Source organism: Scyliorhinus torazame, chromosome 8, assembly GCF_047496885.1.
Source record: "Scyliorhinus torazame isolate Kashiwa2021f chromosome 8, sScyTor2.1, whole genome shotgun sequence".
Lineage (NCBI taxonomy): Eukaryota > Metazoa > Chordata > Chondrichthyes > Carcharhiniformes > Scyliorhinidae > Scyliorhinus > Scyliorhinus torazame.
Window position 1 is genome coordinate 219,489,171 of NC_092714.1, and position 22,973 is coordinate 219,512,143.

The following is a 22,973-nucleotide window of genomic DNA, read 5'->3' on the forward strand; positions in this document are numbered from 1 at the left end:
TTCAAATTAAACAATAGCCTGTAATTATCTCAGTAGCAATCTCCGGTGGATTGCTATTCCCGACGGATTTATCCATGCTGTGATTCTAAAGCCTGTCTCGCCCAACCTTCCTCACTCAGGCTGGGATCTGGGAGAGGGGGATCGGGCCAGGAATGGGAAGGGTTGGAGGGGAGTCAGTCTGTGAGGGGCTACTCTGGATTTACTCTTTACGCATTAACTCTTACCAACTTTTACAGATGCACCATAGAAAGCATCCTATCTGACTGCACCACAGCCTGGTATGGCAACTGCTCAACCCAGGACCGCACAAAACTTCAGAGAGTCGTGAACACAGCCCAGTCCATCACACAAACCTGTCTCCCATCCGTTGACTCCATCTACACCTCCTGCTGCATGGGGAAAGTGGGCAGCATAATCAAAGACTCCTCCCACCCGGCTTATTCACTCTTCCAACTTCTTCCACCGGGCAGGAGATACAGAAGTCTGAGAACACGCACGAACAGACTCAAAAGCAGCTTCTTTCCCGCTGTTACCAGACTCCTTAACGACACTCTTATGGACTGATCTCATTAACACTACATCCCTGTACCACCCGATGCCAGTGTTATACAGTTACATTGTGTACCTTGTGTTGCCCTATTATGTATTTTCTTTTATTTCCTTTTCTTTTCATGTACTTAATGATCTGTTGAACTGCTCGCAGAAAAATACTTTTCACTGTACCGTGGTACTCATGACAATAAACAAATCCAATCCAATCCATTCCAATTTAGAAGTGATTTTTTTTTCCCTCTGACTCTTACAGAGTTACTATCAGGTCAATCTGCCAGAACCAACTAAAGTAAACAACTTGAATTGCTTCTATCGGATGGTTCCTAACCCAGCACAATTGTCCAGAGGAAGTTAGGACTTCTGGGCAATTGCCGGGTAAGCCCTTACATAGGAACTCCATGGAGGGGTTCCCCAGTGCATCATTGGGGTATGCAATGCTGGGAAACTAGGAAGTTATAATTAATAAATGATAGTCTGTGCAGTATGCTCATAACACTGCTAAATAAATATCGGGTCACCCACTGAATCATGAGCAAATAGACACTTGCTATGTTGATTTCTCTCCCCCAAGCCCCACACACAAGTTTTTTTATATTTTTTCTTGTCTGATTTTTCTCTCTGGTTCTTCTTAATCCATAGGCGTTAGTGGTTTTTTGCGACATCACTCATCCATTTTGTTCTCAAATGTTAAGTGTACAATTATTTTACATTGGGAACTTGTCCACATAATGAATATCTGGGCAACCTAACAGGGAAGGCACATGGGTTTAGGACTGTCATTTGCGTTGAGGACAAACACAAAATAAAATGGTTTGGCTGATCAAGCTGCTTCTAAATTGCAAGTTCCATGTCATCTTATGTAATTTCAGTGATAAAAAATGCCATTCTTTGACAGCTGATAGTTGACTTTTCTTTCCCAAATTATTTGTACATTTACACTTTTCATTCATGTACTTGGTCTCCTCTTACCTGGTGGACCTTGAATGAGAGAAAAAGGGCTTTCAAGAGCTTTTTGAACAGCTATTTCCTGACTCCCATTTAGTTCTTTGAATCCAGCAATACTGTGGCTGCTGTGGTCCAATATATTTGATGGTAAATTTGGAACACCTGCTTAAAAATACCATGCGTTAATAAATGCTGAAGGAAGAAATATTAATAAAGGTAAAAATATAAATGGGGAAATAATAAATGGCTAGTCATGCAACCAATACAGAATAATATGCAGCATTTCTAATATTTCTCAGTTTGCTATGGACGTTTCTCCATGAGTGAGACTCCTGTCAGCCCCACAAAATCCAGCCCCCTGAATTTAGGTAATTTATTCATTCCCAGAATAAGCTTTATTATAGTAAGTGAATTCTCACCCAATTAGAACACATGCCTTGAAACAACTTTCTTCAATAATTGTTAAACAAACATTTAACATTGAGGTGAAATTGCCCAGTCTGCTGATTTGAACAGATGAGATTGGCACTAAAATAGCAAACAAAAGAATGTGATTTTTACACATAAAACATTGGGCAGAATACCATATGTGACGTGTGTGCTCAGCTGGCAGGACCGGAAGCTGCTGCGATTCCCGGTCCCGCCCGGGATCATGTCAGAATCATGATACTGGGTCAGTGGGGTCAGCAACAGCAGGTGCACAGCGGGGGCCATGCCCAAGGCAGCCTGCCAGGAAGTTTACAGGCAGCACCCAGAGGCTACAGAGACATCACTGCCTGAGAAATGGCCAGCACTGATAGACAAAGCAGGTGGGAGGTGAGTTTTGGCAGCCAGCAAGAGGACATTGATGTCCTGAGAGCTCCACACTGTACTGAGCCTAACACAAAAAACACTCCCTCAAAAGCCCCTCAATTCACGCCCTGAAACTCCCAACTCCTCATCCAGCATTTACTACATTTCCCCATTTTATCGCGCCCTAAAAATTAAAAAAATGGTTGGTCTGCCTGCCTTTGTTTCCCATGTGCTAAGTTTGGTATCTCACAGGGCATGTAAAATCTTAATCAATTGGGAATTGAATCCCCTCAACAAGTAGCATAATTGTCGGCATGCATGCTTTTAGGAAAGAGTGAATGTTTCCAAGTACTTAAGTTGATTTTAATTGTTGAATAGATTGCGCTTATTGTCTAATATCACCAAATATAATGGGGATACAGGTGGCACCATGGCGTTGTGGAAAAGTGGTTACTGCACACAATAAACTTGGAGGATGAAGAAGTCGAGACTTACTTTCCAGTTCTTATTATAGAGTTATCATTGGAGCTTAACAATGCCAATAGAGGATGGTGAGCGCCCGTGAGCAAAAGGGATTGCAAACTAAGATTCCTTCAGTTGAAAGATTGTGAGCAGGATTTTATTATTTTTATTATTATTATTATTTTATTATTACCGGCAGCGCACTCATGCCCGCGAATTTCCTGATGGCGTGGTGGTGGCCACAATGGGAAACCCCATTGGCCGGCTGCCGGGACGGAGGATCCTGCTGCCGGTGGGGGCTCGCCACGCCAGAAAACGGGTCTGGCAGGACGGAGAATCCCGCCCTGTATTCTGAATTCCAAACTTGAAGAGTCATTTAGAGTAACTCGGAAAACAAATGGCTGAATCCAAGCGTAGAACGTCGGGATACGACTACCCACCTTTGTTTCTGAGCATCAACCCTAAAACCAATGGAAGTATGAAGTTACCATGTGGACACAGGTTACGTCCTTGCCCAAGAATAAAGTGGCCTTGACACTTTCGTTTCCATATGAAAACAAAATAAGATGTAAGATATTTTCAAAATTGGAGCCAGAGCAATTGGTCTTGGATGAAAGTTTGGATACATTAGTAACTTTCATAGATACGATTTAGTAAAAGAATGACTTGTTAAATGTTTATGAGATATTGTCAGATTTTGACAAATTTAGAAAGTTGGAGGAGACCTCCATAGAAGAGTACATAATGGAATTTAGCAGATTGTACACAAGGTTGCAAACATTCCGTCTAGAAATTCCTCAGTCACTACTAGCGTTTAAATTATTGGACTGCTAAAGTTACAAATATGGATAGACTAGACTTCTGTTTTGACAGGAGTTAAATTTGCAGAAAGACACACCCTGTTAGAACAAATATCTGAGGTTCTAAAAAGGTTCCTGGGCAACCTATCCTTCCCGGCAGCGGTCATGTCACAAATGGGCCTATTGGCAATAAGACAAGACTATGGAAGGGGAGATCAAGCAGTGGTGGCAGTCCAGGTATAAGACAGGATGGAGGGCGCAGCTTAACAAGGTCAAGAAATGCTACAAGGAGCAGAAGCCTTTGTGATCGAGGTCTTAGTGGCTTCCAACAAATTTGATGATAAATTACTAAAAGATGCACAATAGCAAAAACTGCAAAGTTGGAAAGAATTTTGGGTGTACATGAAGGTCCAAGATAGGGGACAATGAGTTCTATCTCATAGATGGATATGCACGGAAAAGGTGCTTCCTGATGGAAGGTATAAGGCCAAAGGCAGTTTGGAGTACGAGGTTTTGAAGAAAACCCGAGTTACCAAGGTGTAAGGGTCGATTCACCGACGGCAGGAAAGGTTATTTTGAAGATCTCCTTGGCTCTATTAGCCACAAATGCTTGGGAATGCAAGTCAATAGATATTAAAGTTGCTTTCTTACAGGGTCATCACAATTTTCTTTGGCCTCTGAGAGAGGTGCCAAACACAGAAAGAGTACTCTGGGAGTTAAATAAATGTGTATTTTGGTTGAATGACTCCTCAGAGTTTGGTATTTCTCAGTGAAGTTGGTTTTGTTAAGGTTGGGCTGTCTTCAGTTGAAAACAGACTCTGCAATGTTTTATTGGCACCATGGAGGGAAACGTTTGGCATCTTCATAATGTATGTATATGTCTTTTGTGAGGTGGTAGAAGCAAATTCGAAAAAGCTGTTATGAATGGGCTTCGAACGGAATTCATGATTGGAAATCGGGGCGGGATTCTCCGAGCCTCCGCACTGAAATCGCGTTTGGCGCGGAGGCGGAGAATGGGCGTTCGCGCGGGAATCGTAACGTGCGCCACTGAAGCAATTCTCTGGGGCGAATCGCACGCGGTCAACACGGAGCGGGTAGGGGGCCATTGACAGAGGCCCTCCCCACGGTTCTCCAAGTGTAACTGGCCGAGTTCCCGACGGCGTTGTTCTAACCACATATCGGCCGTCGGGAACCTTGGGTGGTGGATGCGAACTCAGTCCGCAGCCGCCCTGGTGGAGGGCGGGGGGATCGTTCACCGGGGGGAGGCCTCATGGGCGGCCAGGCAAGCAATCGGGCGGCACCGATCCTCAGGCGTGCGCAATTTCGGGGCGCCTACCTCTTGCATCAGGGTGCGCAGTGTGAGCCCACCATATCGCATGGGGTGGCATGGAGCTTAGGGAAAGTCCAGAGTGAAACGCATAGCCCCATTTTTGGAGAATCCAGCCCATGGCCTCTGGAACATTCAAATACATTGGATTAGATATTGGGCAGAGTTCACAAGTCACTCTCCATCAGCAGCTTTACTTGCAAATATAAACTCCAGAGCAATTCATTATGGAATAGCCTCGCAAAAGGATATAGCGGCATCTGAAATGGAAAAAGAGAGACTCCGAAGTTTAATTGGGCAGCTGAATTGGTGAGCTAGACAAACAAGACCGGACACCAGTTTTGTTGTTTTAGAACTAAGCACTAAAATGAACAACCTGTTTTAAGTATTTATCCCATTCTTTAAAGTTTTAAAGCCAATTCTCAGAGTGAGCAGGGCAAACCCTTAATCCATCTCATTGCTTGCTCCAAAAATCAATTCAAATTGAATCCAACTCATGGACTCCACAAGAGAGACATACAAGATCCAAGCTGACAAGAAAATGCATTGCACCTTATGTTGGACTTGATCTGACAGATCTGAGACCAAAGGTCAGGAAGTGATCCTGAAATGTAAGAAATTTTCAAGCAAACAAAATACCTGGTGAAATTAAAATTGGAGAATTTTGTTTTGAAATTCACATCGTTATGTGCTGTTAGACAACTGAAACTGATTGTTTAAAGTGAAACAACCGATGCTAATTTCTGTGAACGTTTTTTGAGTGTGGAGGAGACCCTGGCAGGGGTCTCTGTCCCGCCAGCCCCGTTTTCCAGCGTGGCGCTCCCCTGCTGGCAGCGGAGGTCTCCGTTCCCGCAGCTGGCCAATGGGGTTTCCCAGCGCGGCCACCCCCACGCCGTCGGGAAACACGTGGGCATGGGAGCTACTCAGGCCCTGCCTCACTCGTCAAGGCGAGTTGACACGCAGAGACAACATGATTCAATGGGGATCATGGGAGGTCACCCCACATCAGTGTAAGGGGCCCCTCCTTTAAGAGTTACACAGCGCTCATCCAGATCAGATGAAGATGTTGGCACGCAGTTAGATCTGGTGGCCAGCAATAGACAAGGCTATTGAAGATCTCATAAAACAGTGCCACCCTTGCCAAATGCAGCAATCTTTGCCACCTCCTGCTACACTTGACCCTCGGGAATGGGTCACCTGACCCATTGTTGAGCAAGATGTTTTTGGTGCTGGTAGATGTCCACTCAAAGTGGCTATCAGTCGATGTGAGGCGGACCACTACAACGGCGGCCAAAGTAGAATCTTTGCACCATGATTGCGATTCATGGGATTCCCGAGGCAATTGTTTTGGGCAATGGCACCCCTTTTACTGGCGACGATTTTCACTGTTTTGTGAGAGCGAATGGCATAAGACAATACTCCCTACCAACTAGCATTGACTGGTCTGGCTGAGTGGGTCGGAGGGTGACCTGATCCCAGGGATTAGCTGCCAAATGGATGGGTTTCGGGTTCCTGGAAAGGGCAGTCCCATCAATAGTGGAGATGCAAACACAGAGCCAGTGACAGCATGAAGGGTGTCAGCAATCATCCAGCACCTGCAGGTGCAGTTGGAGGACTCCGATCACCTGCAGGGGCAGGAGGTGGTGCCGACAATGCATGCTATCCAGGCAAACACCGCACGGGTGGCATCCTCGGTGGAAGCCTTGGGGGCGAAGGTATCGGCCGTGAGTCAGGATGTCCAAGGCCTGGGACACTATGTGCGAGCAGTAGCCGAGGCACAGGACAGGGCGGCCCTGTCACAGGCAGCCATGTACCAGGGCCACCACTGGGTGACGCTACCCAGGCTAGCGGTATGCTCCAGGAGCCCGTCCGGCACTCTCCTGCAGGAGCTTCTGTGGGCATTGCCCTTCGGTGGGCCGTGTGCTGCCCCGCCAGCCGATGGCGGCCAGTTAGGAGGGGGGAGAATTGGTTGGATGGGAGGTGGTGGGGTGGAGGATGTGGGCTCGGTGCAGGGGTTGGGGCACCCATATGGCTGGTGTCACTCTGCACAACCACAGGCCATGGAGGGCAGTCAGTAGGGCGCGCAGCAAGATGGCTGCCTTGCAGGCCACTGCAATGACAATCCGTGCCTGGACACCCCGGTCCCACAGGGAGTCACCCCGAACCCATGGCTCATCCCCTGGCCCCCTTCCCTGCACCCGCCTACCCCCACACCCGCAGCCAGCCTGGTCAGTGGCAGGAGCTGCAGCCCAAGGTCATGTCTCTGCATGTTCTGCCTCCTCTCTCTCCCTCATTAGCCATGATGCCTGATTTTATGATTTTTAAAACAAGTGAAACTCACCATGAGTTATTCCTCCGGGTGGAGGGACAGAGCGTCGCGGAAGCCCCGGAGAATACCGAGTCAGGCCCACTAATGATATATGAACAGCATTTACTGTACGCGCAGAGTAGAATGCATTGACGCCGCTGTCGAGGCAACGGAGAATGGCATTCTGTTGGTTGCCTGACGCCGGCCATGATTTTGGCTTCACGCGCGATTCTCCACCCAATCACCTTTCTCGATTCCGGCGTTGACCAACGGTGAATCCCGCCCCACATTTTTTGGGGATGCTTTACCACCAGTGTAAATTTTGATCACATTTCGGGTATGACTGGTACAATGCTGTCATGCATTTATATCGTCTGTTATGATTGACGCAATTGGGTAATTGAAATATATGTTTAATACCTTTACCTGTCATAAAATAAAAACTTCAATAAAAACATTTTTAAATTTCACTTCGACCATCTAAAATCAATCTACACTGAAGGATAGAATTCAGAAAACTGTTCAGTGTTAAGTGACTCCCAAAACAAAAACACACTATTCTTTCAGTGTTTTGGAGGAGGCGGGAGGCTCTCATACTTCTGAAATATTCAGACTATACTCTTACAAGGCAATGGCTTTTAGAGTGAATACATTTTCGTGCTGCTGTGAAAGAGTTAATACGGCTCTAAAACAAATGTGCCTTTCAAACTCTCGACAGAACCAATGAATATATTCTGGTGTTATATTTGGGATAGATATGCAATAAAGTTTGTAAGCTGTTCTTACGTCTCGGAGGTATGCAATGACCCAGTGCTATGCTCTGAGCCAGCGGTGAACAGCCAGCGAGGTTCTGCACAGCACGCTCCTGACGTCTGTAAAATACAAATAGAAGTTGTAAGGATTGGTGAGTCTAGCATTAACCGCGGGTCTGACAAGAAGAATTTCATAACTTCTGCATTTGCTCTTTACACATGCTGACTAACCTGTAGAGTAATTTTGCAATTCCTGTTTTTATCTCAGATTGCCAGCTATTGCTGCTTCTCTTTTTTCCATTTTTTTAGGCACAGGATGGTTGTCATTTTTCCAAATCCTTCTTTAAACCTTGAGGTAGAGAGTGCTAACGGTTTTCAGACTATTTATTCCACTATTTTTAACGTTAGATAAGGAGAGAGTTCAGCCAGGGAGGGTAGATGCGAGGTTCCGGGGATGGGAAGAGAAGGGGATTAAGGAGATGAAGGATCTGTTTCTGGGAGGGCGGTTTGCAAGTTTGAAGGAGCTGAGCGAGAAGTTTGGGTTGGCGCTGAGCGAAGGTTTCAGGTATATACAGGTGTGGGACTTTGCGAGGAAGGTCTTCCCGACTTTCCCAATAATGCCTGCCTCCTTGTTATTGGAGGTGGTGCTGTCAGCAGGGGGGTTGGAGAAGGGGGTCTTCTCGGCAATTTACAGGAGGATTTTGGAGGAGGATGGGGTATCCATAGAGAGGGTGAAGGCAAAGTGCGAGGAAGTGGGGGCGGCACTGGAGGAGAGATTGTGGTGTGAGGTGCTGTGGACGGTAACTTGTGTGCGAGGCTGGGGCTGAAACACCTGAAGGACACACCTTACAAAGTCTTTGATCAGCCGACTGTTCAAGGGGGTGCAGGATGTCTGCAAGCATTGTGGGAGGGGTTGTGCGAAACATGTACATATGTTTTGGCCTGCCTGAAGTTGGAAAGGTTTGAGAGAATGGTTTTCAGCACCATTTTGGGGGTTCTGCATGTGGATGTGGAGTCCGATCCCCTAGAAACCATATTTGGGTTGTCAGACTGGCTGGAGCTGCAGGCGGAACGGATACCTTAGCCTTCGCCTCGCTGATTGCTCGCAGGCGGGTCTTGTTGGGGTCGAGGTCAGCCTCTCCACCCTGTGCCTTTTCTGTGGCAGGGGACCTACTGGATTTTCTGGCCCTGGAGTTGGTGAAATCTGCTCTAAGTGAGGTAAGTGTCCTACAAGAGTTGGGGTTTGTTCATTTTACATTTGGGGAGTCGGTTACCGATGGCTGCTGAAGGAAGGGTGGGGGGGAGCGAGTGAGTGGGGAAGTGGGGCAGGCGGGGGCCTTGGGGGGGGGGGGGGGGGGGTGTTGTGTTTGTTGTAACTTGCAAAAATATTGGAAATTTGGAATAAAAATACTTTTTAAAAAATTAAACCTTCACCCAGATGCTTGGCTGTTATCTCCTCCTAGCTGGAGACTATCTGTTCTTCCTACAAGTAAACAACATTGCTGGCTAGTTCTGCTGATCAAAGGTTCTTGAGAGTGTGTAAAGTTTAAGAGGTATAAGCATTTGACTAATATGTGCTCTTTAATGCAGGGGTGTAAGCTCTATCCTCTTTTACTAAACCTGTTGATTCCCCCTAACAACTTTCATAGGAAGTCCCACCCAGTTGGCTACCTACTCCATCAGCCTTGGCAATGTCAGGAAGGCATCAGTGGCTTCTGTCAGGATTGCAGAAGAAGAAGATTGAGATAGGCGGGCTAACGGTTTTGGCACCTGCACAACACCCCCCCTCCCCCCACCCTCCCCAACCAGCGCCATTCCCTCATGGGGGTGAGCTCAGGATTGTGCCAGAAGGTGATGGGGTGGGCACCATACAGTTTACAGGATGCAGGCCCACTGGGGGCATCCAAAATTCAGCCCACAGTCATTCAATAGATTCTCATTATCCGTGCTTGGTGACACCCCAAACTCCACTAATGAATTCAGCTCAGCACAGGATAGAGTTGTTAAGGGGACTGTGAGTTTGCTTATCCTGACAGTTTTATGAGAGGATTATGGAAGTAGTATTTGATGACTGTTGTTTACCTTGGCAGTTTTATGTGGTTCCAAAAGCATTTCTTTCTGCATGATTTTGAATGACACTTTATCTTGACTTTATCTGCTTTACGGCCATCTCAATTTTCCCAATGAAGAGTATTGTGCATAGTGGATACTCGGGTATGGGAGTATGAGGGAGCATGGGGTGTGATGGGTATTTGGCACGTGGGGGTGAGGGCTAAGAAGCTTCCCAAATGGAGAATCCAGCCCGAAATGTTTTTCCTCATTAATTGGATTCAAAAATTCACCTTTTACATAGGCATATGTGGTAATTTCGTAGCTTCTGAAGCCAAATCCTAATGGTTTGGGAATTCCAACTTTTCAATCCTACTAACTACGACAAGATTAGACACAAAGCCTTTAATTACGGTTGTCCAGCCATTGTACTTACACGTTGGGAAGTAATTTTGGAATTATCTCCACAGTGAACATTGTATCCTTCTGGAATATTTCATTTGGGATATTATCCATGGACATTTTGTGCACAGAAAAGTTTGTCTTCATGTCGTCTTCTCTATCGGATCCAGGACGATCATTTTGAAACTCTTCAGTCACAGCATGAGCAACCCAGATGTAACTATCAGGGTCAATATTCAGCTCGGAGGAGTTTTCTGATATTTGAAGGGCATTAAAACTTTGACAAAGGGTCACATCATTTTTGGTCATATTCCTTTCTATTTTCTGTTTCAAGCCTCTGCACCGGATACACAGATAGCAATTGGTCAGGACACTTCCAATATGCCAATTTTTATAAAATTCTTTTGGAATAGAAAATGAGCCATACAGCTTCCTGCCTTGTGTATCCTTCCTCTTCCAAGTTATCTTCACATCATAGACGACGATAACTTCATTCTCGCAGACAGCATTTGTTGCAGATTCCATTGCACACAGTGGTCCCCAGATTGTTTGGTACTCCTTTGCGTCAGGATAGACCTTTTGGGGCGACCTTGTAGCATGCTTTGAAAAGCATGCAATGGGATTTTCTGCATGTTCGACACAAATCTCAAACATTGGGGTTATACTCAGCAACTGAACAGTTGGCACCAAGAAGCCATTCTTCATATCTGTGGTCAGCTGCAACTGCAAAGCATCACCATTTTTAACTTCCAGGAAAATGCGTACATAATGTGAAACTGAGGAATGTTGGCACTTGCTTACTTCTATTTTGCCAAAGTACCCGCGCTTGCCATTAGGTTTAGAATCTTGGCTCTTCTCCAGGAGAAGGGCGGCCACCTTGCAAAATTCTTCTGATCTGACTGCTTCTACAAATTGCTGCCAACTGTTAGCACCTACAGTATAGACATGCGGGTTGCAGAACGGCCCAGGTGGAAGAATAGAATTTCTTGGTGTTTCTATGCAGTAGATTCTTTTCCTCCATGTTAATTTCATTGAGTGTTTGCTCTGATCATATGCAGGTTGCTCCACCAGCTGCAGAGTTCTGTAACTTACTTGGTGAAAGTCTGACAAAGTGTTCTGGTTCAAAGGGAACATAACCTTGAAGTACCTGGTTTGTGGTTCAACATCAATAGTGAATGCCAGCTTTTGCATCACTTGACTTCGAAGCTGTGTTGCAAAGTGAAGGTTTTGAGCTTTTTTATCATAGCTGGAAACATTCCTACTCTTTCTGTTGAAATCATTGCACATTTTTTCAATTTCCTGTTTGCTGTATGGTAGGGGTCCCTTGCATAGGACAGCGGTAAGGAGACGCTGGATAATAATGTCCAGGTATCGGCGAATGGGTGAAGTGGCCCAGGTATAACATTCAAGTTGCAGAGAGTAATGCCCTTGCTTTGACCCAGCTGTCGAGTTAGAACACACGAAGGATGCTTTGTGCATACGTTTTCTCAGTTCTAATATTACTGGGGCAAGATTTGGGTGGATATCATCAGTTGCAATGAAATCTGACAACTTATGAACGTCACAAGCCTTAGCTGCTGCTATCAGACTGTTCCACAAAGAAGACAAGACCTGGAATTCCTCACATGGTGGAGATTGAGCATTTGGCGTGATGCCAATTTGGTGAGAGAGATGAATGGAAAGGCAAATCAACTTTCTGTGCTTAGTTTCTAGATTTGCCATGTCCTTAAGTGCAGGAGAACTCTGGCATCTCAACGGTGTCACACTTACTGTTTCAGTATTTCTGGTCAAGAATTCAGCAACAGAGCTATTCATCATTATCATGAGTTCTGCAATCATCTGATGGGATTGTCTGTTTCCTAGGTGCTCGTTTTCATCAGGCTTTTCATAATAGAAGTCGTCTTGAAGTCGATATTTCCTGTGGATTCTGGAGAAGTGAAAGGCTACAGCAATTGAATCTTCCAGAGTGTCAAACCTCAATTCACTTCCATTAAAATTCTTGATGATGTCCTCTGCATCATCATAGGAAAGTCTTCTGTCTGACTTAATAACAGAATGTGAAAAGTGTGCTTCAACGACATTGTCTGTGCCCTTTTGTACGACAACAAACAGAGAAATTACATTGCATTCTTTTCCTGGCAGCAGGCTACAGATTTCTTGACTAAGCTTGGGAGGTAGCATGTTAATTGGCTCTCTGCCCGGCGAATAGTAAGTAACTCCACGCTTCTGTGCCTCATTATCTAAAAAACCACCTTTTTGCACAAAGCTTGACACATCTGAGATGTGAACCCCTACTTCATAACTTTCATCTAACTCTCGCACACTAATAGCATCATCAAGATCCTTGGAATCCAAGGGATCCACAGTGAATGTGAAATACTTGCGGCAGTCCTTTCGATTTTCATCCAAGCTTTCCCTAGATTTCCCATTTTGTTCTGGTATCTCTTTGAGAGCTTCTTTTGGATAGCTGTCGTGAACATGATTTTCCAAGTTTAGTATTTCCATTCCTTGATCCATTGTTACTGCTGCAGGGAGTAGTTTAGTTACAATTCCCAATGGATAGTAAAAATTGCTACGCCAACGTACTACATCAACAACAAAGAAAAAATTCCTCTTTATTTCTTCAGTAAGACAGATCGTTTCTTTTGTCACAAATTTTCCGTTCTTACATTTGCGAATAAGGATTTTGTTGCGAGATTTTTTATCTGCTGATGGCGTGTAGATTTTTGTAATGCATTTGTTGATAGGAACCATCACATTTGAATCGTAATCATCTACCGTGCAGACAAAGGTTCTTGGCAAATCGCCTGCCTTCAGCACTCCAACAACTTTTCCACTGATACCAGAATGATCACCATGGCCTGAGTTCTGGGGCAGAATTTCAACTAAAACCTGATCACCAGGGAATGATTGTCCACAGTTAACTCGACCTTCTATCTTAATGTGTACATTCTGAGGTTCATCCAGAGTGACAGCATCGCCTTTGTAAAATTTTTCCATGACTATCTCACATCTCTTATACTTTGTACGTTGAGTTGACAGCAATGTGTTCAGAACATGAATAGGATAATCAGTGTACTGTGCATTTTTTTTCTTCCGAGAGGATTGAGTGTATACTGTTGAAGAATCATTATCATTATTCTCTGATCCTATTTCCTCACCATCAAAAATGTCCATCAATCCTTCCTCTGTCACCATTAACATCACATTCTTGCTCTCATCTAAAAGTTCTTGTAGGATTGGATCAATATCTTTGTCTGAATAATAGGAATCATTATCACTTTCATCTTCCTCCTTGTGAGTCCAAGTCTCCATGTCAACAATGGTTTGCTTAATATGCTCCATTGTGAGCTCCTCTGGGTAAACGGCTTGATTGTAAATGGACTCCTGAATATACCTCTTCCAAATTTTGCTGCATTTTCCAACAGAGCAAAGAGCCAAAGCATCGCCAACAACTATCACAAGAGACTGGGCCCGTGTCATGGCTGTGTTCAAAACCCTGGATTGATTGAAAAACTCCAGCCCGGCATTCTTTGAAGAAATGTTGCTTTCGTAGGTGTGCACAGTGGAAATGATGATCACTCTGAACTGCTTTCCTAGTGAGTGAAAGAAGAAAATAAAATTATCCCACATAAAGCTATCATTTCTGTAAATGAGTGTATCAAAATATTCAAGTATTTCTTTTCTAAAGCAGTGTTCTGACGCACTCTGCTATTGTCAAGTTTCTTTTTGGCGCACTCTGCTTTTGGCGGTGTCTTGAAGCACACTGCTATTAAGTATCTTTGTGGAATTCAGGAAACTGTCAGAAATTTCACACAAAGGCCTCTGTCAAGAATCAAGATATGGAGAGCCTTCCTGAAAAGTGGCGATGCGGATTCTTGCCGATTCTCCAGCCGTCATCTAGTGCAGCTAGTCATCATCTCCACAAGATTCTGCCCATTCTCTCGGTGGAAAAATAATTTGGCATATTTAAAAGATTTGGTGGGCTCCAACCCCTGAATTTTCAGTGAGTGACAACAGGCACGGTTTAATGGCCTGGTCATATCCGACTTGGTGACCTGATGAGGCCAATGAATCTCCTGAGAGGCCTCTCGCGGGATTCGCTGCAACGCTCGCAACTTCTCACGAGATTTAACAAAATCTTGTGAGATTTCACGATCTGAGCGAGATCCAGATTAACATATTTAAGTGAGCCATTAGGTTCATTTAAATATGTCAGCGCCGTATTCCCCCGACGCCCGGGACTAACGGCCGTGCCCGGTAGACCGCGCCAGGCCGCTGGTTAGCACTGGTTTCCAGAAAAGTGGATCAGATGTAACAGCACCTGGAGGGGTCTCCCAGGCCATCAGAGACCCCTGGGTGGTCGGGCACTGGGCAGAGTGGTACCCTGGCTCTCCGTTTAACACCCTGGCACCTTGGCAGTGCCAGCCTGACACCTTGGCAGTACCACCCTGGGTGCCCATGTGGCACTGGGGCATTGCCTGGGTGCCAGGCTCGCAGTGCCAAGGTGACTGGGTGCCAGTTTGCCCCTGGAAAATCAACGGGTGGGTTGTTGTAGAATCCAATGAAGAGGTACACAGGAACGCATGGTAGGATAAAATGAACACAGGATCAAACCCGTGTCCTCAGAGCGGTACAGCAACAGTGTTAACCGCTGCGCCACTGTGCCTCCTTGGCATCATAGGCTGGATTCTCTGCCAGCGGGATCCTCCGCTGCGCCGGCAGCGCACTCACGTCAGCGGATTTCCTGATGGAGAGGGAGTGCCCAGAATGGGAAACCCCACTGGCCGGCTTCCAGGACGGAGGCTCCTGCTGCCGGCGGGGGTGCGCCGCACCGGAAAATGGGTGCAGCAGCACGGAGAATCTACCCCACACCTTTTGATTCCCTTTTACCTCCGATGCCTTTAAACTGTCGTCAAAAGGGGATCTCTTAAATGTGAGTTTTTCATTTGTATGTACAGATCTGAATTGAAAATGAATTTGAGAAAGCACAATAATACTGTCTGCATACATACTCAAATTTCTATAATTGTTAAAATAGTTTATAACTCATTTACAACTACACTGTATTTCTTTCCCCTGATGTTGAAACAGCCTCATCATATAAGTGGCGATGTTTCACAACAGAAAGAAGATCCTCAAATGCGGCATCAATATGAAAAATGTATTTGCGGGCAGCACGCAGTAGCGCAGTGGTTAGCACTGCTGCCTCACGGCGCCGAGGTCCCAGGTTCGATCCCGGCTCTGTCTGCGCGGCGTTTGCACATTCTCCCCGTGTTTGCGTGGGTTTCGCCCCCACAACCCAAAAGATGTGCAGGGTAGATAGATTGGCCACGCTAAATTGCCCCTTAATTGCAAAAAAATGAATTGGGCACTCTAAATTTATTTTAAAAACTTGTATTTTCAGCACTGTCCTAGTTCAACAAGCTGTAAACAGACCTACCTTGTATATTGAAAACATTCTCTACAGTTACTGATGAGCATCCACATCTCCTGAGATTTTGCCTCAAGCATTGAACCTGGATGAAATAAGTTTACAAGTGATTATTAAATTAAATGCACAAATTTGTGTCATTTCATTGTTATGGTTGAAATAAATATAAAGCCCGCCTGAATTAAATGGACATTTGAATTTACAGAACAAAGAGCACACCTTCACCTTTCCAATGCCTAACGGTGAGTTCCCAATTGCAGACATTCTACGGATATGGTTGTCCAACCAAGTTAGTGTCCAACTGAGTCCATGTCCAACTTAGTCCATGTCCAACTGAGTGCATGTCCACAAGGAGGAAGGAAAAATGAGCAGCAACTCACTGAACAACACTCTTATTCATTGTTGAGAAACAGTTAGGGGCAATTTTACAGATAGTTTCCCAGCCCCAACAACCAACATCTCATGGTAGTGACAAGTAAGTTAGAAGGGGCATCTGTCCCAATCTACTACTGCTGAAACTAAACTTATCATAGAATTTACAGTGCAAAAGGAGGCCATTCGGTCCATCGAGTCTGCACCGCCTCTTGGAAAGAGCACCCCACTTAAGCCACACCTCCCTATCGCCGTAAACCAGCAACCCCACTTTAGCTAAGGGCAATTTAGCGTGGCCAATCCACCTAACCTGCACATCTTTGGACTGTGGGAGAAAACCGGAGCACCCGGAGGAAACCCATGCAGACACGGGGAGAATGTGCAGACTCCGCACAGACAGTGACCCAAGCCGGAATCGAACCTGGGACCCTGGAGCTGTAAGCAATTGTGCTAGCCACTATGCTACCGTGCAGCAGCTGGTTTATATCAGATACGGACGGCATGGTAGCACAGTGGTTAGCACTGTTGCTTCATAACACCAGGGTCCCAGGTTCGATTTCCTCTAGTTTCCTCCCACAAGTGCTGTTAGGTGAATTGGACATTCTGAATACTCCCGCAGTGTACCCGAACAGGCGTCGGAATGTGGTGACTAGGGACTTTCACAGTTACTTCACTGCAGTGCTAATGTAAGCCTACTTATGACAATAATAAAGATTATTATAACCCAACAATTTCTCAAATGACATCACGTAACCTCCCCAACTAAAAGCAACATTTTGGTCACCTTGTACAACAAGCATCCTGACATCGATCCTCCGGCTGCGTGGTGCTCAATCAAGATGACTACACGGCCGGAGAATACCAGGAGAGGCCTGCAGCAAGCCTCCCTACCGCCTCCGACCTCGCGAGATTCACCAGAATCCCGTGAGACGTCGGAGTCAGAATCCCGCCCCAAATGGGCTGGACCAAATAACACTCACGGATGTAGGTTATAAATCTACTTACAACCTACCTGCCCGGGATCCACCAGCCTCCACCAATTCACCGGCCTCCCCAGGGATGCTGCAGCCAAGCGCCAATCAGTGTTGGTCCACACAAACGTGGGCCAGGCAGAACTGCACCCATGGGGTCTCCCAGGCCATCGGAGACCCCTGGGTGGTCAGGATAAGTGTAGGGTGGCTCCTTGCCCCCCCCCCCGGAATGCAGGAGCCTTGGCACTGCCACTCTAGCATTGCCAAAGTGCCCAGACGGCACTGCCAAGGTTCGGGGGTGAGAGGGGCCATGTCCATGAAATGAGGATGCAGGGGGGTTGTTTGAAGGGTGGGAGAGTACAGGGCAGATAAGTAGGGGCCTTCGAGAGATTGGGGGGGTGATGGGTGGGGGTCCAAGAAGGGACGGGGTGCTGTAAGGGGAATTGGGGGACCTGAAGAGGGGCAACTCCAGGGACCCCATAGCGGAGTGTCCTCACTCGGTTTTGCGGGCAGAACAAACACCCCCCCCGGCAACGCTGCCCGGCCCGATCCGCAATCTGCAAGGAAGAAGGGGCACCTCGTGGCAGTATGCCAGGCCCGGTCGGCAGCCGCTGTCTCCACAGGCGAACCGGGCCCGCTGCCATTCCTCTCCTCACAGGCCATGTGCGATTCATGGGGGCAGCCATCATGGATGACGTCTCAGGACCCCGACTCGGGTGGCCGTTGTATCGCCCAACGAGATCTCTCAGCTTTTGCCACAACTTGTCTCAGTGATACTGAACCAGTCTCGGCCCCGAACGTTTTCAACCGCTACGACGTCAGTACTCATCAACGGGCACAAGACATCCTGCTTGATCGACTCTGGGAGTATGGAGAACTTCATCCATCCCAATACGGTAAGACACTGCTCCCTTGCTTAAACAAAACCCGATTAAACAAAAGATCTCCCTGGCCTCTGGGTCCCACTCTGTGGAGATCCGGGGGTTCTGCATAGCCAACTTCACGGTCCAGGGCGTGGAGTTCAATAACTTCCGACTCTACGTCCTCCCTCACCTCTGCGCTACCACACTCCTGGGACTGGACTTCCAGTGTAGCCTGCAAAGTTTAACGTTCAAATTCGGCAGCCCCATACCCCCCCTCACTGTCTGCGGCCTCGTGACCCTCAAGGTCGACCCACCTTCGCTGTTTGCGAACCTTACCCCCAATTGCAATCCCGTCATTAAAGCCCGCCACAGCATCTTTACCCTGTTTGGTTTCCCCGCTTACAACCATAGCGATAGGGGGTCCTCCTTCATGAGTGACGAGCTGCGTCAAATCCTGCTCAGCAAGGGCATTGCCTCCAGCAGGATGACCAGTTACAACCCCCGGGGAAACGGGCAGGTAGAGAGGGAGAACGGGACGGTCTGGAAGGCTGTCCTACTGGCCCTACGGTCCAAGACTCTCCCAGTGTCCCGATGGCAGGAGGTCCTCCCCGATGCACTTTACTCCATCCGATCACTACTGTGCACTACTACCAACGAAACACCTCATGAACGTCTCCTTGCCTTCTCTAGGGGACCTCGCTCCCAACATGGCTGGCAGCCCCCGGACCGTCCTACTCCTCAAACACATACGGGCCCACAAGTCGGACCCACTGGTCGAGAAGGTATATCTCCTCCATGCTAACCCCCAGTACGCCTATGTGGCGCACCCCGACGGCCGACAAGACATGGTCTCCCTCCGGTAGCTGGCCCCAGCTGGACCCCCCCCCCTCCCCACCCCCCCACCACCAACCCCAACCATTTTTTCACCACCGCAGCCTCCTTCTCAGCAGGATCCATTCTCCCACTGGCCCCATCCGGATGCGATGAAACTGAAGACGACACGCTCCCAGAGCCACGGATGCCCGAGCCGACACCAGCATCACCGCCAGGACTGCGACGATCGCAGAGGACGACCAGGGCCCCCGAACGGCTGATAGTTTCATTGTAAAATGAACTTGTAAATAATTGTCTGTAAATATGTGTATTGCATGTAAAGGCACCGAAGGGTACCGCTGTATCCTCTACCACTGTAAAAGCAAAGCCACCACCCCCGCCGGGCTCTTTTTTAAACAGGGGGTTAATGTGCTAGACTATATTAGGGGTATTGCGGTACCTAGGTGGGATGTACCTTATACTGTAGTGTGAGTGGTAGAACCTGCCTGCTGGTTCCACCCAGCAGGCGGAGCTTAAGAGTCTGTGCTTCACCCACAGCAGTCATTCTGTACCGGAGCTGCTGGGGTAACTACTTGTTCATTAAGGCCTTCATATAGACTACAATCTCGCTTCAGTAGTGATTGATTGTGCATCAACCACATCTACCGCTCTGTGGTTTCCAGCTCCTCGTGACGCATGTACAATCATCTGAATAGCAGGGAGTTGGGCAGCCTAAATGCGTGCTGCTCAGAATACTGCAGCCTCATCCATGCTGGCTTCAACTATGCCTCTGCTGTATGGATGCCTTTTGGTATGTCTTCAATATGTGTGAACATCTGAGCACTAATGGGAGCAGAGAACATAGGCAATTAGGTCTTCCTTGCCCTCCTTATCCTCTCCCTGGCTCTCCTCCTCCGATGATGTAGCTCTGGTGCTGGCCTCTCGCCCCTCCACTGTGCCATACTATGGAGCATGCAGCAAACAGCCACTATCCTCGACACTCTTGCAGGCAAGCACCAGAGTGCTCCCCACAAGCGGTCAAAACATCTGAACTGCATCTTTCATCGGCCATTTGCCTGCTCGATGATGGTCCACATCTGAAAGTGGCTGTTGTGGCGATATTAGGGCCTCATCTCAGGGACTTCAGGGGCATTAGCAGGTCTCTGATACATGGGTACACTCTGTTGCCCAGAAGTCAAACACGCACCTGGGGGCAGGTCTAGAAAAGTTACAGCAGGTATGAATTCCTCAGGATAAATGAGTCATGGCAGCTGCCAGGGAAACGTGCACATACAGCAAGGCCTCACTGTGGTTGCACACAACGTGCATGTTGATGAAATTGAATGAATTTCTGATCACGATTGTCATTGGCTGCTGCCTTGATCTCCTAATAGTGACATGGGTACAGTCTTTCATGCCTTGAATTTATGGGAAGCTGGCAATGGAGGCAAAACCCACTGCCTTCTGTGCGCCTGATGCAACATCTCTGGGGAAGTTAATTTGTTCCCCACCACAGCAATGAATGCATTGGTGGTGATGCACCAGTAGGTGGCGGCAGACTCCTGAAAGAAGATGACTACATAGAAATTGAGGGCCACAGTAAAAGGAAAAGTACAACAGGCAGGGCATTGGAATTAGTGGCATAAGGTCTCCCTGCACCATGGCACAGATGCCTCTGACCACAGCGGAACGGTGGCACAGTTGTTAGCACTGCTGCCTCACAGCTCTAGGGACCTGGGTTCATTTCCTGCCTTGCGTGACTGTGCGGAGTTTGTACGTTCTCCCCGTGTCTGCGAGGGCTTCCTCCGGGTGCTTCGATTTCCTCCTACAGGCCAAAGATGTACAGGTTAGGTGGATTGGCCATGCCGCTTAGTGTCCAGGGATGTGCAAGTTAGGTCTGGTTGCGGGGTGGGTCGGGATTGTGGGCCTAGGTAGGGTACTCTTTCAGAGAGTCAGTGAGACTCGATGGGCCGATTGGCCTTCTTCTGCACTGTAGGGATTCTATGGTTCTATTCTATGGTTCTTCTATTTCTTTTAAAATCCAGAGCCTTCGCAGCACTGCATATCAGTCATATCAATTCTGTAGTGACAGTATACCCTTCACTCACTCCTCACCCAGTGAGCCTGACAGTCTGCCCTGTCTCCCACCTTGCTTATCAAAGCAAGCAATAAGCCTGATAGGCCGCACAGATCTGGCCTTCCTCTTTCACAACCGTTACGACCCCTCCGGAGGTCACGGACTATGCACCATCCGTTTCCCCATGACAACCATTGAGTACGAACTTCCCCCGGTAAAATGGGGCGGGGTTTCCCCTCAACAAGACAGAACCTCACTGTATAAAACCCTGACCTGGGTGCAGGTCAGAAAGGGTGACCCTTCAGGGTGAGGAGAGTTACTTATGTTAATTGTGTGTACCTAAATAAACCTGTGTTCATTTTATCTTACCGTGCATTCCTGTGTGCCACTTTGTTGGATTCTACAACATTCTCCCGTTCCCTCCCGTGTGATTTTCCACCAACCTCTATCTCTGAAAAAATGGTTTCAGTGTTTAAACTATTACTTTATAGAGCTCTGCACAAGGGGCACACACCTTTATTTAGGCCTCTTCCCTAAACTTGTGACTCCTACACTGCAGGCCATAACATTTGGGAGCGTGGAAAATTGCATCTTCTAGATCTATTTGCAAATGGCCCAGCAGATTCCTGTGCGTGCCCCACACACTTTTCCTTGCTGGCAAAACTGATACCAGCTGGAAAAGAGGCAGAGCTTCCACATCCTGGTCCTGCCCACCATTTTTAAAGGTCTCTGGAGTCTTTTCCAAACTTGTGAATTCTGTCCCCCATATGCAAATTTCCTTTGGTGTGTCTTCCATTCCAACTTCAATATAGCTCAGGAGCTCAACCCACTATGGAAACTGCAAACTAATGGTCAGGTAGTTGCTCATGCCAGATCAGCCAATAGGAAGATCCAGGCTTGGGCACCAAAAGACAAGAGGGAGCCTGCCTCAAGTGTATACATCACTTTACTGAGCAGGAAAATATATATTCTGTGTAGAAAATAAAATGCAATCACTCCCAGTAATATTCAACAATAGCACAAAAAGTGAACTGTACAGATTTCCCAGTTGCTGGATAATCTTATCCTGTGACTCACAGGGTGTTAATGTGAGAGAACTGTCTCACAATTGTAAAATGAAACTTAAGGGAGAAGTGAAACTCGGGCTTTCAGGAAACAAAAAGCTACACAAGCTGATAACTGTGATCCTAAGGAAACAATACCGGCAAACTTGGAACAGTTTAACTGCTCTTGACATGGTTAGACTTGGAGCCTGAAATTGTTGCAGCAGGCAGCACAAAGGAATTGTTTACACAACATGAAAACTGATTTTTTTTAAATCCTGCTGTGGCCTTTATTTCTAACTTGTGTAGTAAACTCTCCTTGTGATGTTTTCCCCTAACATGACAGACAGAAAATGTGCATTAATGTCAGGTTTCTGGATCCTTGAGATTCTTGGATCCTGTGACAATTTAAGACCAGCTTTTTTATCTCCAGCTTTCAAAGGGGCCTCGTGGTCTTGGGAAATAGCCATAATTGTGTGATGGTCTAACCTAGAGGGAATTAAGCTTAAGCATGCATTACGTTGGCTGTTGAAATTCTAAAGAGATGATCGCAGTTGTGACCAAATGGCACTTTGAATTCACATTGGCTTTACGTTTCTGACTCTCTGGTCTGGATCCAGTTCAGATGGGCTGGAAACCTCTCCTCTGCTGATTCAGCGTGAACCATTCTACATTAGTAGGGGTAGAACCAGCGACCTGCCGGCAGTAATTTGCTCAGAGTTGGGAATCAGGCTGCAGGGACCTCAGTGGCCGTGGCAGAGCAAAAAAGAGGGTGCCCCCTTCTCAGCGTAGGGCTCGGAAATGTTTTGGGGTGAATGAGTCATTGCTTCAATCTATCTCCAATTGATGCTACACCTGTTCCAAGGATATTTAATATCACTGCAGTAAAAGTAAAGAGTTAAATTCTAGCATTGACTCTCCTCCCTTGATGTTTGCAAAATATAGCTAAAAGCATTTATGCTTGGAGAAACATTTTCACTTTTATTACTCAGAACCATTCTGTATAATGTT

General features: G+C 46.9%; 1 protein-coding gene across 3 annotated transcripts in view; it reads right to left on the reverse strand.

Moving 5' to 3' along the window:
* The window catches only part of helz2a (helicase with zinc finger 2a), a 164,607-nt gene that overhangs the window by 65,269 nt on the left and 76,365 nt on the right, over window positions 1–22,973 (reverse strand). For all 3 annotated transcript variants that reach the window (XM_072514773.1, XM_072514772.1, XM_072514774.1), the window contains 4 exons: window positions 15,833–15,908; window positions 10,424–13,985; window positions 7,973–8,058; window positions 1,522–1,659 (listed from right to left, as the gene is read on the reverse strand). In XM_072514773.1, the coding sequence (XP_072370874.1) occupies window positions 1,522–1,659; window positions 7,973–8,058; window positions 10,424–13,985; window positions 15,833–15,908 (3,862 nt within the window). The remainder of the gene's footprint in view (window positions 1–1,521; window positions 1,660–7,972; window positions 8,059–10,423; window positions 13,986–15,832; window positions 15,909–22,973) is intronic.